At 50.4% G+C, this 18,589-nt stretch overlaps 1 protein-coding gene across 4 annotated transcripts; it reads right to left on the bottom strand.

The window, feature by feature from the left end:
- Positions 1–158: 158 nt before the first annotated feature.
- Positions 159–18,263, bottom strand: ERLIN2 (ER lipid raft associated 2). 4 transcript variants are annotated; one of them, XM_061134726.1, is made up of 12 exons: positions 18,157–18,263; positions 16,635–16,756; positions 14,852–14,933; positions 13,711–13,757; positions 11,899–11,960; positions 11,582–11,707; positions 8,023–8,096; positions 7,796–7,854; positions 7,084–7,175; positions 6,164–6,253; positions 4,440–4,519; positions 159–3,616 (listed from the first exon to the last, which is right to left on the bottom strand). In XM_061134726.1, the coding sequence occupies exons 2-12, from the start codon at positions 16,739–16,741 to the stop codon at positions 3,419–3,421; spliced, it is 1,017 nt and encodes a 338-aa protein (XP_060990709.1). In that variant the 5' UTR covers positions 16,742–16,756; positions 18,157–18,263; the 3' UTR covers positions 159–3,418. The 4 variants fall into 4 exon arrangements, with proteins under 4 accessions (XP_060990709.1, XP_060990711.1, XP_060990708.1 ...); XM_061134728.1 differs by having other exon boundaries at positions 18,117–18,170; XM_061134725.1 differs by lacking the exon at positions 18,157–18,263 and adding an exon at positions 17,626–18,090.
- Between the last annotated feature and the right edge of the window lie 326 nt (positions 18,264–18,589).

Below are 18,589 nucleotides of genomic sequence, written 5' to 3'. Positions count from 1 at the left end.
GTGTTTATTATTTCTACATTGATAATGAGAATAGATATTCATCAGAATATATTTTGGGGTCGTGACTTAACTCACTGGGCAGAGATGCTTTACCTCTTTGTATCTCCTAGCCTAATACCTGCTACTGCTAAATTTCACTGTAATAAAAGAAAAATAAATACAAAGACTCATTTTATTTAGCAAGACTGAAAATAAAACTAACACATAAAATCACACCTTCAGGGTTGTCCAAAACAGTTCCTCCATCTATCGACCCAGGGCAAATGAATCCAGCATATTGTTTGCAGAATGATTAATATAACAGGAGTCATTTCTCAGTTACAAAGGGGGTCGTTCAGTCCTCAAGGCTCTCTGCCAGTAGAGTTAGTTTTGACCGTTCAATTATCAGCTTGCACAAAAGCAGAAATAGAGAGGAATGAAAATACAAAGTGATTGGCTATCACTTCTTTTAAAAGGCAACAACAGAAACAGTGACTAGAACCTACTGGACAGACCTAAAGCGGCAGTGGTCCCTGGACAGAGTAGCCACTAGTCAGGATTCACGTATCCTCAATCAAACTGGGGTAAGTCAGTCAATATGTCCATCTCACTTCCACCATTTACTCTATAAATGGTGAAGTTATGTGTTGAAAGATACAGAGACCCACAGACACTGCAACAGATCATTTTAAAAAATCCACTTTTTTTTTTTGGATCAATACAGTCAGCCCTCTGTAGCTGTGGATACGTGGGTACGGAGGGTGGTTGTAAAGACACCATTTTACTTAAGGGATTTGGGCACCCACAGATTTTGGTATCCTCAGGGCTCCCAGTCCCCTATGGATACTGAGGGATGACTATATTGCTAAAGTTCTTCCAGTAATTTCTGCCCCCCTCCTTAATTTATTATGATCACAGATCCCTCCAGATTTAGTCAGATAAAGATGAACAAACTGTGGCTTCCTTTCGGACATTCTGTCCTGATATTTAAAAAGTGATTAAAAACAGGTACCGAATATAGATCACTTCTGCAAAGTTTAATGAGTGAGAAACATTCAACCAAGGTGACTTTTCCTTGGAAAATCCTACAAAAGCTGAATTTTAGAAACAGTTCCTTATTTTGATAGAGGTTCCATTTATCAATAGCAGCCATGAGTTTACTGCCTGCCAAATGGCAGGCTGTCATATTTAACATGTTTAGAATTCAAATGTTTCCATATCAGGTTCTCTAGCAAGCATTACCGAAACGAAGTCACAAAGACAGACTGGTTAGTTGTCCCAAGCCAAGGAAACAGCCCATTCCTATGATTTTCCTATTCAGGCAGGTACAGACAACCATTGGAATTAAACGAATGGGGACTACAATACTTGTGTTTTTTGCTTACAGAAGAAGGGACGTTGACATTGTGGGGGGCAGGTGTAGCAGGACTTCACTGAGGCTCTCCTGTGATCTAGTGCAAGAGACAGGCCATCACGGGACGCTAGTGTTAGAGCAGTGTTCCGGTTAACCACCTGAGCAAGCGTGTTATTCAGATAGGCTGAGACGTCCATGCTGCGTATCCCATTGGAGAGAAGTATTCTCTGAGCTTAGGCAGCCAGTCTCAGAGCAGAAGAGCGGACAAATATGTAAGTCAGGGATGCTGGACGTGACAGGGTGCTCCTGACAAGTGATTCATGGCATTGAAGTGAGAGGAGGGTGAGTATATCTTAATGATGGATGCTTTGTGTTGGTCTTAGGAGACTAACTGCCTTCTGCAAAGACACCTGAACACATTAACATCCATCAATCCTTGGACATTTTGGATCCCTGCACAAAGTGTGACCAGGACTGGTGGTTTGAGAATTCAAAGTTCCAGAAATTAGAACAGAGAAGGGCAACATTTAAATTAAGACAAGTTAACCCTTTGTGTCTTCTTAGGCCGGCTGAATGCTCCCCCAATTCCCGGCTTTTGGGACCATCCGATAAATCAGCAGTCCAGGTGTGGGTTCATCAATGACATGGAAATCTGTCCCAGATATTATCACCATGTTCCACCGAGAAGAGGGGGGTACAGTGGGAGTTTTTCTTGGTGTGGGGGCGGGGGCAGCTAGTAACAAATCTTAAGCCACGGCTTGTCGTGGACGAAATCAACAGGCTTGCAAGTTCACTCCAGACAACTGCCCTCCACTTGGTGATCTGGTACACAACCCCGCTCCTGACTCCAACTCCAGGACATAAGGAAACCTCGGTTTCTGGTTTGTGCTCCCTTAACCAAATCCCCAAATTAGTAATGAAAAAACATTTGCATGGATTCTGGTGTGGCCCTCTGACACAGGGACGCGGGCAGGAACTCTGACTCGAACCCAAGAGCTGTCTCTCTGGGACCCCGAACCCTGGATCTAAAGACACGAGCTGCTCAGAGAACAGGCTCCCTCTTATCACTGTATCAGATGAGCTCTCAGCACAAGTCACAGGCGCTGAGACTGGGACAGCTTTAGGACAGCCCATCCTTCTCACCCAGAGGAGCTCTCCAATGCAGAATCTCCACAACAATAAAAAAAGACCCTTGATCTCAAGGAACAGACACCGTTTGCCAAGCAGGGACCGCAGAGGTGAACGGGTACTGTGGTCCCACTTCAGCAGCTTTTAAGACACTGGAGAGTTCTTTGTTCCTGTCTTCTCAATGCTGAGTGGAACCAATGAACAGGTGGAGGGAAGACAAAACAAAACAAGACCAAATCACAGAATAGGTGAAAAGTTTGAAAAAGAACTGGGGGTGGTGGCCAAATCGTGACTCAGAAATGAGGTCAGAAGCCACCATGCTCTGAGCCCTGGGGCAGGGAGGGTGGTGTGTAGAAAAGCTTGCAAAGCTAGCACCAGATCACCCTCACCTGGGCCTGAGGCGGCATGTGTGGGTGGTGACTCACGGACACTTGGCCATAAACGCCAGGAGAGCCAACATCCTTCAAGGCTGCTTCTCTATGCTCTGCTGGCAAACTCACAAGCGCGCGTTTGCCTAGGAGCTGGGCCTCACCCACGGGCATCTCTCACTGTGGAGGCGGCTCGAGACGGCTAGACTGCCTTTTCCCACTCCAGGGCAGTCAGATCACCTGGACGCGACCTCCTCCACTTCTCCCACTTCTTGTTGATAGCATCCCTAATTAAGCCAGCCTCAGAAGGGCAAAAATCAGTGTCTGGAGGTCAGAGCTCTAACCCATCTTTTCCAAAGCTTAACCTAAATCATGTAACCTACTTACCTGAAGAAAACCCCAGTTCATCAGTCCCTGTCCTACCCTTCCCAGGAAGGAAAATAGATTTAGGTCCATTTCTTCTTTTTTTCATGACAGTATGTGGAAGAGAGTCAAAGAAGGTAGTGTGGAAGGGAGGGGACATCCTGGTTCCTCATTAAAAAATAAAGATCTGTCTCGGAGAGTCATCGGAGGTTGTGGACGGAAACATTCAGTTCTCGGAGTCTGCCTCCATGGGCTCATCTTCCAAGCCAAAGCTCAGCTTGTCAGCTAGTCCCTCAAACTGCTTGCCCATGCTGCCTGCGGAGTCCATGAACATGTTAGGGATGTCTTTGCCAAAGTAAATCTTGCTGTTGGAAGCAATGGCCTTGTACTTCATCAGCTGCAGATACTCAGGGGTCAGCTTTAGCTGGAAGCAAAAACAGAAAAGAGGACGGTGGTGAGGCCAGATCAGGGAAAAGCCTGGGGGCCATCCCTTGACTTTTCACAGGGAGAGGGTCTTTGTGAGAACCACACCCCACCTCCTCTCCCTGGTCTCGCTGTTATACTAGTGACCACGTAAAGGCCCTGATGCTGGGAAAGATGGAGGGCAGGAGGAGAAGGGGAGACAGAGGATGAGATGGCTGGATGGCATCACTGACTCGATGGACATGAGTTGGAACAAACTCCGGGAGACAGTGGAGGACGAGGAAGCCTGGCGCGCTGGAGTCCTCGGGGCTGCAAAGAGTAGGCTGTGACCGAGTGACTGAGCACCAACCGCTGCGCGGCCACGTCTCTGGGAGAGCGCTAAGCCCAGGCCCTCAAGGTGGGAGCTGCGGGAGGGTTAGGAGTGTCTGTGTTTACCAGCAACGTGAAGGGGTTCCCTGATGGTCCAGTGGTTAAGAGCCTGCCTTCCAATGAGGATGAGGGGGCATGGGGTTCGATCCCTGGTCAGGGAACTCAGATCCCACACCCCACGGGGCAACAAAGCCCACGCACGGCGACCGCCGAGCCTGCATGCTCCGGGGCTGGCGCACTCTGGGGCTGGCACGCTGCAGCTAAGGCCTGATGCAGTCAAATAAATAAATATCTTAAAAAATCAGCACAATTAAACTTCTATCAGGGTCCAAGGGAAAGGGAAGGCCCTGGCGCACAGGGGGCAGGAGTCCTCGATTACGGCCGGGCAGGCGGGAGGCAGTGGTTGCAAAGAGTGTAACGCATGTTCTCTCCGCCAGGCAGCACTGGCCCGTTACCTTATTTGCTTCGGCTATTTTCATGGCAGTGTAGCACTCGGCATCCGCCTTGGCCTTCTCCCGGGCCAGAAATGCAGCATCTTAAGGAAAGAACGCAGAGAATCAAAGCGCAGAGGCTCAGAAGGCAGCTCCCTGCGACTTCTCCCGACCGGCCCCGTGATCCTGGGCACACTGCTCTGCTTACTCTGGGCTCTGATCCTCTTATTTACGAAACTGGGAAAAAGGCATTTTCTCCTGTTTCACAAGTTGTGAAAATTGACCAGGATGCAAAAGTGCTGTGCCAGCATCTCCCGGTGGCGGGGACTAGCTGACCACGTGCAAGCCCGTCGCTGTGCCTGACAGCAGCTTCTCTGATGGTGTCACGGAAACACACATCCTCTTTCTACCCACCGACCCCTTCTGGGGCGGGTAGGAGAGGGCTGGGACCCCGCCTCGGCCTCCCGTCTCTGAGCTCTCTGCCCTGGCCCTGGCCCTCTCCCCCTGTGCCACACAGCAAGAGCCAGGGAAGCCCGAAGAAGGTTCTCGATGCGGCCCGAGGTGGAGCTGCCCTGAAACCAACTGCCGTAAACAAAACAGTACAGCCCCTTTGCCAACTTCATTTATTTCCATTGGTCATTTCAGAAAGGCTCTCGTTAGCAGTGGTTAAGCTGGCCAGATTCAAAGAGAATTACAGGCCATGGTCCAGACTAACACCTATTTGAACTATGACCGATTTAAACTTCTACTAGGTAAATAATCCCCTTCCTTAATCTGCTGAGACCAGCTTTTGGTCAAGAACTGATACAAAGCTGTTGATATTTCCTCCCTGTCCTTGGGAATGAGGCCAACCTCATGTGAGCAACACCTGCACCAAAGCCCCGGAAGCAAGGTGGGTTCTCACTGTGCAGCCTCAGCAGGGCCCCGGCTGGCGGGAGCCTGCAGGCCGGCCGGGGAGCCAGCGGCCAACTCGGCTGGCCTTAGCACCTGGTGACTCGTGTTTACAAGAAACAGAAATGTGCCGCCCGGCTCAGAGCTCCCCGTGAGGAACCACTGATCCATGAAATCCTCACTGGCTCCTCCACGGCCGCTAAGCCCGACAGGCCAGGTCAGGAGTGTAAGTGGACAGGGCGCCGTGGAGCCTGGGGCTGGGCCCTGAGGGCGTTTTCAGCCTACAATCTGCTCGAGGAGGAGGTGGGCGGGGGGATGAGGGGAGGGCTGAGGGCAGGGGCCGGAAGGTGAGTGACACCAGAAAAGCCAGCAAGGAAACACCTTTTCCCAGCTCGCAATACCGGTGCTGACAGGTGTCTTCTTCACACCCGGCTTAACATCCACAGGGACCCCGAGAGGCCAAAGCGACAGGGCTCACAGGCCCCTGTCACAGGGGGCGGGGCAGGCAGGGGCAGCAGGCTGCTGCTCCGACCTGACTTCCTGGTTTACTTCCGGGGTCAAACTGCGGGCCCAAGACAGCCAGGACCACATGCTTCCCCTTTTTCTGAAGCCCAGCCCAGCGGAAGAGTCCTGAAGGCACCCAACTCAAATCTGATGAATGACTGAAGTGGAAAATTAATCCCAGGCTGGCCCGCATCTCCCCACAACCTGAGTCAGAGGACAGAGAACGAGGCATGTTCCACAGAACCCGTGATGTCTGAGAACGGAGAAGGCAGAGCAAAGGAAAGGACTCCCGGGCCCCTGGCCGCAGGGCGGGGTCTGAGGAATGGGGAGGCAGGGATTTCAGGCCCGCTCACCTTCGATCTCTGAGATCCTCTTCTCAGTCTCCTTCTCCATCACCTTCTGCCCAAAGGTGATTTCGGCCACCTGCGCCACCTTCTCTGCCTCTGTGTTAGTGGAGAAAAGCCTCAGGGCTCTGATATTTCAAAACCGTCCCCCTTTCACCCCATCTGAAGCCCTGAGGCAGGGCAGTGGGTGGGCCCAGGTGAAGGGCCACTGGCCCAGAGGGCAGTCACGCAGGTCTCCTGGGCAGGGGTGGTACACCCCAGGGAGCACAGTATCAGGGCAAGACAGTGAGTGGGGGCGCCTGGCCCCAGGGGGGGTCACTCCTCTGATGAAGGTAAGGAGCCGGCCCCGACCTCTCTCCTAAGTCACAGGGTGTTCCTTCCAAAGGAATATTTTACGGGTTAAGGTACAAGTTCCCTCCCGCACTTTCGGAAGTGGCCAGGGCTGTGGCTGGCAGTCTGGAGCAGTGGTGGAGAACCTGGGGTCGGGAGGCGAGTCCCTGGATTTGAACCCTGTTCCCCTCGCTCCCCTGCCATGTGACCCTGGGCAGTGATTCTGCCTCTTGGAGGTCTGGCTCCGTGAGAGTAGGTTATGGACAGTGGCGTCCTCACCAGGGAGGGGGGAAGGGGAGTGAGGAGTGGGATGAATCCCACACAAGTGTTTAGAAAAGTCTGAGGCTCACTGTAAGGGCTCCTCAGTGTTACCATCTTTGTGCATGAGGGGTTAGCAGGAAGGGCTCCTTTCATTTAAGAGGCGTTCGGAAACAGAGCTCATGACCCTCGGCCACGATCTGACAAGTTCAGCTCTGCTCCCGGGGAACGAAGGCCGCTCCTGTGTGGGGAATGCTTCGGAGGGCCGTGTCCCAGGCTTCCTGAATTGCCCCCCACCCGCCAGCCCCTCAGTCGCCCGGACCCCAGAAGCACAGTCAGACCGATGAGGGCCTTCTTCCGCTCTGTCTCGGCTTCCTTCTCCACCACCTTCTGCTTCTGGGCTGCGATCAGCAGTTTCGTCTTCTCGCTCTCCCTGGAGGGGAGGAAAGTGTGCAGCTCTGAGGCCGCTGGGGACGAGCTTCCTCGGAACTTCACTGACCCCCGGGGAGCCAGCCCCCTGCCCTGTTGTGAGGCAAGCTGTCATTCCTTTCACCCTCAGGAGGTCTGGTCTTGTTTGTAAATCTGCCTGTGCCGAACAGCATATGGAATCTTAGTTCCCTGACCAGGGACTGAACCCATGGCCCCTGCACTGGAAGTGCAGTCTTAACCACTGACCACTAGAGAAGGCCCTGGAAGGCTCCTTAAGGTCCCAGGTGAAGGTGAATATACTGCAGACAGTAACACGGCTAGCCTTCTCCTTCAAAGCCCACTTGTGAGAGATATAACTGACTTGTGTGAAAGGCACCCGCCTGCCCACTCAGTCGCCTCCCCATCTTCTCCGGCTTGAGCCGTGAAGGAAGTGCAGGGCTCCCCGCCCCTCTGGTCATGGAGCCCAGGTGAGCGGCCTGCCACGCCTGCCCCATCTCCCAGGGCGACGGCTGTACAGACACTCCAGGGGGGACCACACTCGCAGCACGGCTCGGTCAGCCCTGGGATGGGATGAGTGGGAGGAGGGCAGGGCGGTGGTTCCGTTCAGGCACGGGGCCCACTCACATCAGCTCATAGTTCCTGCGGATGGCTTCCGGGATGTTGGGCTTCGTCACCCGCACAGCCTGCAGAGAGAGATAAACACAGCACCTGATGGGGAGGTGGGGGTGCAGAGGGATCAGCTCCCACGGGTCCTTGGTCTTCCTGCAGATAGGACATGCTCTGGAAGAGGGGCTGTGCCTTCCTGGGGGTGGGGGCGGGGTGGGGGGGTGTCCCATCAGGGTGGTGCTCACTTGGATGACGAGCCCGGGGGCCATGGAGGTCAGGTCTTGCTGCAGAGCCAGTTTGAGATTTTCATCAATCTGATCTGGAATCGAGACAGACAGAACAAAGAGCTGAGATGCTTTCTAGGCGGGGTGGAGGGAAGCATGGGGTAGAGAGCCAGGCAAGACACCAGCTCAGGAATGTATCCACGGGCCAAAGCTCGTCCTGAGGCAGAGCGCTCATCAGAGCTCAAACGTCTGAAGACTCCCTGGAAGACTCTCATGGTGGACACCCACTGGGCCCGCTATGTGGCCAGATGGGAGTGTCCTTTCCCTGAGGCCTCAAGAAAACATCAACCTCGCCCGGAAGGGAGCCGAGCTTTAAAAGAACAAACAAGAACTCCAGCACATTTCTTGAGTCAGGAAGCAGCCCTTCCCTACAGACAGCAGCCAGAGAAGGTGGCCGCCCATCTTTCACAAAGAAGGAAGGTGGGATGGCCACGTCAGGTATTTTGAAAGGAGTCAAGCACACTAAATCTATTAATAAATTTCTAAAACAAAAACAGACTCTGATGTCAAGAGAGGCCCCAAGGAAGACTAATCCATCAGGAACTCAAAAAAAATTTTTTTTTGGCTGAGCCACTCAGCTTGTGGGATCTTAGTTCCCTGACCAGGGATTGAACCCATGCCCCCTGCCCTGAAAGTGCAGTCTTAACCACTGGACTGCCAGGGAAGTCCTGAGCCTGAGTCTTTTGATGTGCTGTTTGCCTTGGTCCTGATTCTTGTCTGTGAGTCATTTTATGGATAAGTGTTACAAGAGCTGTAACTGATCGCCGCTCCAGCTGTGACCCCAGAGCAGGCTGTTAGCGTTGGCCTGGGCCTTCCCTTCCCTGCCCCCACCCATGAGATGCCAAAAGATCCTGGAGGGGCCCTGAGAAAAGGACACCATGAAACCAGCCTCGGACATCTACATGGAACCACCTCCTTTACTGTCAGTGGCCGGCTGCTTTACGTGGCCATTCTTGGTCCAGGAGCCTTTGAGGATCAGCAAGTCTAACTCCCTGCCTGTTATAAATGCTCAAACTAAGGCCCACAGAGGTTCGGGGATGTGTTCAAGCTAATCAGTAGTCAAGATAAAGAACATGTTTAATCATTACACTTTGATCGTTAGTGTTTAGAACAGCACTTGCTTCAACAGTCATATCACTAAGCAAGGGGTTTTACTGTTTCTACATATGCATATGCTCCAGAAATGCCCATAAGGGCAGCACCTCACACCTGACATGTGTGTTAACAATTTGATGGCTAAAGATGAACATTACATTCCATATTTTTTATTTTAAATAAGAGACAGGCCAAACTTTAAGGGAGATAGCTCGTACCCCCCATAAGCTAATAACATGGCTGTTTCTCAGATTAAATTCTATCTGAGTCAAGGAAGATAACCATGGCTCTGGGCTAGTAATTTTCTAGGAAAATCTAGAAGAAATATTTTAGAAGATACTTTACTAACAAATTTACACCAGGACCAAGTTGTTTATGGGTGATGGTTATGCTGACAAAAGCTGATTAAGTTAAGAGCTGATTAAATTAAGCAAACAACTGGCTCACTGGAAAAGACCCTGATGCTGGGAAAGATTGAAGGTAGGAGGAGAAGGGGACGACAAAGGATGAGATGGTTAGATGGCATCACTGACTTGATGGACATGAGTTTGAATAACCTCCGGGAGTCGGTGATGGACAGGGAAGCCTGTAGTGCTACAGTCCATGCGGTTGCAAAGAGTTGAACACAACTGAGTGACTGAACTGAACTAAGTAAACACAAAGGACTGGATAACACTTTCCTCAAACGGGAAACATGGACGCCTTGGAGTAAGCCGTGATAAAAACTGCATCAAGCTGAAAGTTAGGGCTACAAATACTGGGAGGAGGGGACCAGAGAAAACCTTTCCATTATCAGGACACAGGATTAGAGACACGAGTTTCTCCTTTGCAGATGCAAATGGATGCTAAGCAAAACAGTGCTTGCTGGCAAGAATGAACTTTAAAAAGGAAAATATTCCAAAGCAAACATAAACCCCCAGCTCCTCCATACAGGAAGCTTTACTTTACTGAGCTGCCGAGTTCATCTGAAGACAAGACAGTGAGAAGTTTTCTAATGTAGAACAATTTCACATCTTAATTCTCTCTTCATAGAAATCAGAGATCTTTCGTTGTTACAAATGCTTTGTAATGTTCATTTACTGGCACTAGTTCTAAAACAATGGCTAGAGAGAAAACTAATGATGTTTTATGAAATTCTATCGGTTTGAGGTAAAAAAAGAAAGCAAATGTACTGAATTTTTCTAAACAGCACACCAAATCCAAACGCGGGAAGAAACTTCAAAGTCTATAAAGTGAATTTAGACCTGTTTTCATCTGCAGAAAAGTTAAAATGGCTTCTGATGATTTCCCAAATTTGAAACACAGAGCAAAAGGCTGTTTGCCTAGTTAAGATCATTGGTGTCGCCAACGACTCCACCTCTGTCTACTGGATGTTCTCAGTCCAGGTCCTTTGAAGTCCTTTAAATTAAGATTCCTAGGAAAAACCACTGGCTGGTCCTGGCATTAAGAATAGTTATACCACTGGTTGCAAAGTTCATTTGCTTTTAGCCCTGGCTTCTAGAACACTCCTAGCAGTGAATTTAATAGAACGCTTTATCCCAAATGAGCTATAACAATTACTGAAATGCTTCTTTGAATTGTTGCTGAAGTCAGGCTATGTTTTTGTTGATCAGGAAAAAAGTTCAGAAAGTGTCAACTTAAAAGACACTTTCTGTTTTAAGCATTTTCCTATTCTTCTCTATGGGTATAGGGTAAAAAACCATCACTAACAACAACCAAAAGCCACAAAGGTTCTGGGAACTCTAAGTAGTTACAGTCCTTGTCCCACTTCTAGAATTAAACGTGACCCCTTGGGACTTCCCTGGAGGCCAGCGGTTGAGACTTCACGCTTCCAGTGCAGGAGGTGTGCGTCTGATCCCTGGTTGGGGAACTAAGATCCCACATGCCTCGTGGTGCGGCCGAAAAAAAAAAAACCACACTAAAGCAAACAACAACAAAAATGTAACCCAGCGGTTCTCATCACTGTCCTTGTGCCCTTCCTCCAGGGAGGGGTGGATGGAGCCAGAAGCCAAGGGAGGGAGGTCTGGACTTCACCTCTGCTCCCAGCCAGCTCTGGGACTTTCTCCCTCGGGACCTTGGTATCCTTATCTTGAAAGGAGGACGCTGGGCTGGGTAATCTCTAAGGTTCTTTTAGAACTGACCCCTCTTCATTACAGAAGGAAGTTCAGGGACATGGGAACATATTTCCATCCCAGGTCTGATGCAGGGCAGGAGCGAGTCCTCTTGTTCACTATGACTCCCGTGTCCAACACTCAACCACTCTCACCATCTTCTTCCATCAGCACCCGTGTTTCCTGGGAGTGCCCCGTGTGACTGCCTGCTTCCCGGGCACTGGCTCTTCACCACTTCCGGTCCCTTGGTACCCACCCTGCCCTGTGGGCAGCTGAATCAGGCAGCAGGTGATCATCCGAAGAGATTTTCTTACCGAAGAGCTCGATGTAGACCTCCTGAAGCGTGTGGACACTGCAGAACTGGTTCAGCTCGTGGTGGATCTTGTTGAAGATGAGTGCCTTGTCGTAGTCGGCTGTGTAGTTCTTCACTATGTCATACACTGCGGGGAAGGAGACGTTCAGAGTGAGGAGGGCGGGACCTGCCACGTTCTCAGACACACGGGCTGTCCCTTCCGAGATGCTACGACAGACACGGGGGTTTGGTGGGGGGAGACTCAGGGATGATGCTGGGGAGAGTGGGCTGCAGGGGAGGGATGAGGTGGGGCAGGGGAGGTGCACTGCAAGCAGGTACCTGCATGTGGGACCAGGAAGTTCACCACCTCGATTCTGTCGAAGTAGATCATCACACCACCGCTGTTGGAGGAAGCGCAGTGTGGTCACTGCTGAGCTTGGGAATATTGGGCCTCTCTCAGGGTGGTGGTGGTATGTATGTGTGTGCGCGCGCGTGGGACTCGGCAGGAAAGGAGGAGGGTTCATGGGGGTCACAGGTGTGTGGATCTCAAGGCAGGAGACCTTCTGAGCTTCTATCATAAAACCTCCCGAGAAATCATACCTCCTAAAAATGTCTCCACTAGGACAAAAGTGAAACTTTTGGGATAAAAGAAGAGTAGTTCACATCTTTTAGCTCTGCAAAGCCTTTTGAATAAAGCTACCAATCACAGGGAAAAGACTAAAGAAGGTCACAGGGTTCTCAGAACTTAAAAATGTGGAATGTTTTGGTCAGTGTTTCTCACTGTTTTCACCATCACTTTAATTCAGCCCCCTCCCCCCTTGCCCTCAATATTCATTAGAAAACACTTTCAAACATACAGAAAAGAACAGTACACCTCCAACTAATAAAAATAAATGGAAAAAAAAAAAAGAGAGAAAAGAACAGTACAACGAACACTTGTATACCAACACCTAAATTTAACAATCATGAACATTTTATTACCTATTGATTGATCTACTTTTTCCTTTTTTTTGGCTGAACATTTCAAAGCAAGCTGCAGTCAGGATCCTTTACCCCCTAACACTTGGCAGGCACCACCCACCTAAGTGATGACAGTCCCCTACAGAGTCACAATATCACTCCTAAAGCTAGGGAAATGAGCGATAATTCCTCTTCATCTAACGAGTCCTTCTCTAATTTTCCCCACAAGTTCCCATCATGGACTGAATTGTGTGCTCCCCAAAATCCACATGCTGAAACTGGAGCCCCCAAAGTGAGTGCATTTGGAGACAGGGCCTTCACAAAGGTGATTAAGGTTGAATGAGGTTGTAACGGTGGGGCCCTAAACTGACCGGACTGGTAAAGCAAAGAAGACAGAGGCCCCAGAGATCTCTTTCTCTCTCCACACACGCACAGCGGAAAGGCCATGTGAGGACACAGGAAAACAGCCACTTGCAGGCCAGGAACCAACCTTGCTGGCACCCTGATCTTGAACTTTGAGCTTCTGCAACCGTGAGAAAAATAAATGTCTATTGTTTCAGCCACCCAGGCCATGGTATTCTGCTGTGGTAGTCCAAGATGACTAACAGTTTCCATAACATCTTTTAGAGCTGTTCTGTTGGAACCAGGCTCTAATCAAGGTTTACTACTGCATTGCTTATGTCTTTATGTCTCTTTTTCGACCAAAGGGCCCTCCAAATTCAAAGCCTTTGTGATGAGATGAGGCCAGTTATCCTGTGGGAAGTTCTGATTCCGTATTTGTCCAAGTGTGTGGTTTCCTTTGTTGCTTTGTCCCTGGTGCTCAGAACGACCACCTTGACTTTTCAATCAGACCATTGCAGTGCGGTTCTGTTTCAATTCCCTGCCCCTGCAGTCTTCTCCTACCACCTTTCCAACGTTCTCCATATTTAGTTCTGTAAAAGTTATCCTCCTCTATCAAGTTATTTATCTGCTAAAGGCCTTCATCATGGCGTTCAAGGCCCTTCCAAACCTGACTCCACCACCAACTCAACTCAGAACATAGGGAGCTTAGGGGCAGAGAACTCGGTGAAACCAGCCGGGGCGGGGGCGGTGGGGGAGGGGGGGTCGTCCCTTTCCACTGTCTCTTATTGCAGCCAGTCAGATGGCCCTGCCTCTTATTTGGGCTTCACAGCTTTATTCTGGGCACCTTACCTTGTTCCACAAGGAACATTCTTCACCTCATCTGTCTGGAGTGTGGTCTGGAAATAGGAGAGACAGAAGATGCTGTAAGGTGAGACGTGACCAAAAAAGTGACTTCTTTTGGGAATCCCTTGGCCTTGGTCTTGAATACTTATTTGGGTTAAGCTTTGCCTCTGTTAAATATGAATACCCCCACTGAATCCTCCTTATTTGCAGTGTGTGAGACTAAATCAGGCAAAAGTACCACCCCAGCTTCGCTGTAAATGAACCACCATATGAACAAGCTGAGTAATAATGGTTTAGTGGAAAAGACTCTGCACTAGGAGTCTCACGACCTGTGTTTACTTTCATCTCTTCCATTTACCAGTCTGGAAACAGCAGATTATTTAATCTCTCAGCCTGTAAAACCTGTTCAGCCCATTCTCAGGATTACTGGGAGACTCAAATGAGATAATATGCATGAATGCACTTTGAAAACCATAAAGCATAGCAAATGGCAGAAAAAACCTACAGGGCAAATGCTGATGAGGTAACCCAGGATACTTTCCTGGGTTAGTTTAAAAGTCATTCTCTAAATCTTCTTATTCCTCTTGTTGGACATACTTCAAAGATGACTAGTCTAATTCAGCCTGGCTTAAAATCTGTCATAGCTAATCCTATCCCTATTTTAGATGTCATTTCCCTTCATTAAGTTCAACAACCTGCACCCCCCACAAGTTATGTTCACATCTCTCATGTTAAAATAAGAACCAACAAAATTACCATGTTTTATTTCCATCTATCTTGGGAGCCTGTGGTTTATCACACACACACACACATACACGTACACATATCCTACTTTTCCTTCTGTGCATTCAGAACAGATTCTTCTCTGGCTCTGTCTTGAAGTAGAGACATAATTCCCACCTGGGACCTATGGGCCAAGGCAATGACCCTATTCAGCTATTTCAACAATTAAGTAAAACTCCACAGTAAATGGCTCATGGAGCCTCATACCTTTTACCTGTATTATATGTATGATCTATTCTTAAATGATTCCTTGAAAAGGCATCACACTCATCCACTCATCCAAGGGCTAAATCATTCTAAATCATGCATTAATCACCACCCCAAATCTGCAGTCATCCAACCCTGCCCCCCAAGCCCAGTATACCTGCACAGACTTATATGATGTGATGAAAGGAAGCATGAGATGGAAGCCAGGGCCGCTGGTGGAAGTCAGCAGGGCACCACCTCTGCAGTGGAGGGAGAGACAGGCAGGCTCAGTTTAGCAAAGACGTGTCTGTTACATCGATACGGTTTGGGCCCACTTTCTCTGCAGCCCCATAAGCATTTAAGACAGATGGACAAGTGCCAGAGCCATGTCCATGGATCCGTTTCTTCCTCTCAGCTTGACCCTATTAGTCTAAGAAGCCTGATGGTAAAACCTAAAACCATTATTCATGCTTTTGCACAGAGAAAAATGGCACACAAAGTGGAATAAAGACAGTAGAATCCCTGGCTATCCTTGAGATAAGAGAGGTGCGTGTGCTCAGTCGCTTTAGTCGAGCCTGATTCTTTGCGACCCCACGGGCTGTAGTCCACCAGGGTCCTCTGTCCATGGAATTTTCCAGGCAAGAATACTGGAATGGGGCGCTATTTCCTTCTCCAGGGTATCTTCCTGACCCGGGGATCAAACCCCTGTCTCTTACAACTCCTGCTTTGGCAGGCAGATTCTTAGCTAAGAGAAGAGGTGTGTTTTATTTTTGTAACATCTGTTGAGCTTGTGAGAATCCACAAGGTCAGTTAAGTTCACTAATACAGTGACCAATTAATGACACTAATGTTGGAGTTCAGTGACACAAACAATCAAAAGAATAATTTTATGGAAACTTTATAAACCATCTAAATATTTTTGAGGGGCCGTAGAGTTACCTTTGTAGTCATGCTATACGTGAATAGAATTAAAAGTCATTTTTGGAGACATATGCTTCCCTGGTGGCTTAGCTGGTAAAGAACCTGCCTGCAATGTGGGAGACCTGGGTTCGATCCCTGGGTTGGGAAGATCCCCTGGAGAAGGGAAAGGCTACCCACACCAGTATTCTGGCCTGGAGAATTCCATGGACTGTATAGTCCATGGGGTCTCAAAAAGTCGGATATGACTGAGTGACTTTCACTTTGGAAGACGTAGAAGCAGATAGTGGGATAACACAATTAAAGGCGAAAATGGAAGCCAATCAGACTTCTAGAACTTGCTATTGGCAGCCAGAGAAAAAGCATCAAAGGGCTTTAAGAAGGAGTTCATAAAGGCATATAAGGAGTTCACAAAGATTTAAAGCAAAAACTTGGTTATGGAGGTTACTCAAAGGAAAGCAACCCAAGATTTAAAAGTGCTTCTTTGTTTCACGTTATTTAAGTCACAGATACATTTTTTTTTTCTTTTAAAGAGCAATCAAAATAAAGTGATGGAATAGGTTATTTAAGTACCACTATCCTAGAGGTTGCCTCAATGGGTACAAATCGACCTGCAGCCTCTTTCATTTTCCCTGAAATGTTAATTTTAAAGCATAGGTCCAAATTATATCTCAAGTTGCCATGAAGAAATGGCACTCCTCAGAGGTGAGCTTGTGGTACCAAGATGCCCAGAGGGAAGTAGGAGAAAACAGTGTTTCAGAGATGATCTTCAAGGAGCATGGTTGCCTTTCCATTTCTCTCTAAACCTAACACATGTATCAGTTATGATCCATGGCATCAGACTAGTAAGTTTCATATTTACAGTTCTCTATATATTTACGTGCGTGTGTGTATTCCCCTTCCACAGTCACTGTCACAAAGCTCAGTCTGAAGACTTCCCTATTCAACACAATGTAAATGCAACCGCCCGCAGAATCTGTTACCCATTGACTAGGAGAGTCATGGGACAGGAAGTCGCCAGCTTCTCCCCGTCGCTGCCTTACCTGTAATACACCCCAATATGTCCCTCTTCTATCTTGTGCACCGCCGAGAAGAGAGACGCACAAAAGAAACTGGCAGCCACAGCCAGAACCGCTCCCAACTGAGCCATCAGCGAACGTCTACCCTGGGGGAAAAGATACAGGAGAACGTGTGCCCTGACTTGTGGGAGGAGAGCTCTGGCAGCCAGAGTAGCTCCCCAAGCTGAGCTCCTGCAAGTGGCTCATGTCCAGCCTGTAGTAGTGTGAACACCAGGCTAGATCTACACCTCTTCCTCCTTGCTCTCAGTCGACAACCCCCCAAGCCTCAGCTGCGGAATTACACTCTCCACCTTCTGCAAGAGGCAGTGGCTCCAGACAGCCCGCGGGCCCAGGGGAGAACCCGCGCCAGGTGGGCAGCGTTCAGAACACAGCCCTCTCTTCCTGTGAACACCAGCGGGCTGTCACCGGAGCCACGCATGTCAGCAGCAGGGAAAGAGGCAGCTGCAGTTATGTTGGCCCCAAATTACAGAGGATGTCAAGTGACAGGCGGTTGCGGCTGTGTAATTCTGGTCAGAGCCTCCCAGTCCTAATTGCCTGCCATTTCAAAGGAAACCATTATTGACTCCTTTCGGGTGCTGGAGCCACAGAAACAGCCTGCAAGCAGAGTTCAGAAGGGCGGGATTCTCTGGCCTTTCCTCCACCTTCTCCGTTCTTCCTTTGGCTCTAGCCAGATACAGGGCTCTGGGCAAGGATGAAGCCACGCTCCCGCCCATATGCTTGACTGGCACTTTGCACTTGACAGGTTCTCCCAGCCCACGGTTAGAGCGGGGGGAAACGGGGTCCCCCAGGCTGGAAAGACAGGGGCTCCTGGGTCGACAGCATTCAGGCACCGGGACGCGAAAGAACGGGCACCCAGAGGCTCATTTCCTGAACCCCGAATGATCTGGAAGAAACGACAGTAACTGAGAACGCGCTGCGTGCTCAGTCGCTTCAGACTCTCTGCGACCCCACGGACCGTGGCCCGCCGGGCTCCTCTGTCCATGGGATTTCTCCAGGCCAGAAGGCGGGACTGGGGGTGCCGTCTCCTTCTCCACACTGACAGCGCGGCTCCCGACTCTGCACGCCCCAGGCTCGCAGGCGCGACGTGTGTACTCTGCCCCCCGGGTCTGACTGAACTCGGGCGCGGACGTCGGTCTGCGAGGCTCTTCGACGTTCCCCGCGCAGCCTCCGGCTACCGATCGGCAGCGGCGGAAAAACTCCTTTCCCTCCCCCCTCCGCCCCACCGCGCGCCCCTTCCCCGCCCTCTTCCGAGAGAAGGTCGCGCGGCCCCTCAGGAGCCGCGGGGTCGGAGCCCTCCTTGAGCCCCCGCTCGGCCCAGCCGAGAGGCTACAGTGGGGCAGGAACGAGGCGGGAAGGGCTTGCTCGCCCTCTCCCGAGAGACACAGGACGCTGTGCAGGCGACCCGGGAGGGCCGCTAGTCAGTCAGCTCCGGCCCGGGGGCCTCACCGAGACCCAGCGCGCGCGCGAAGGGGCGCGGGCCGCGTACCAGGCTGTCTGTCCCTCCAGGCGCTCCGTACTCTGCCGACCCCCCCCCCCAGCGCGACCGCAGAAACCGCCACACCCCTCCGCACGCTACTTCCTTCCGGGCCCGTCGCTTCGATGACGCCATTTGTTCACGCGAGAAGACCACACCCCCATCCCTCCTCCCACCCACCCCGCGTTGTCCGGCCCCGCGCCCGCGCCCCGAGAGGGCAGTGTCCGAGGATGGCCGCCAGGGGGAGCTCGCGGCTCGGTCCGGGAGCTCGGGACCCCGATCTGGGATTTTCGGGGTGTCGGGGTGTTGCGGGCGCCCGGAGAGTGACCCCCGGGAACCAGCGGAGTGGCCGTGGGTGCTTAGACAGAGACGTCGGTTTCCGAGGATTTGAGTTTGGAGTCTGCTCCGGATTCCGCTCTACATTAGATCAAGCCTGTTTTTTTTT

This window comes from Dama dama, chromosome 32 (assembly GCF_033118175.1).
Source record: "Dama dama isolate Ldn47 chromosome 32, ASM3311817v1, whole genome shotgun sequence".
Taxonomy (NCBI): Eukaryota; Metazoa; Chordata; class Mammalia; order Artiodactyla; family Cervidae; genus Dama; species Dama dama.
Note: the sequence above shows the minus strand (reverse complement) of the source record. Positions and strands in the feature narration are given on the sequence as shown.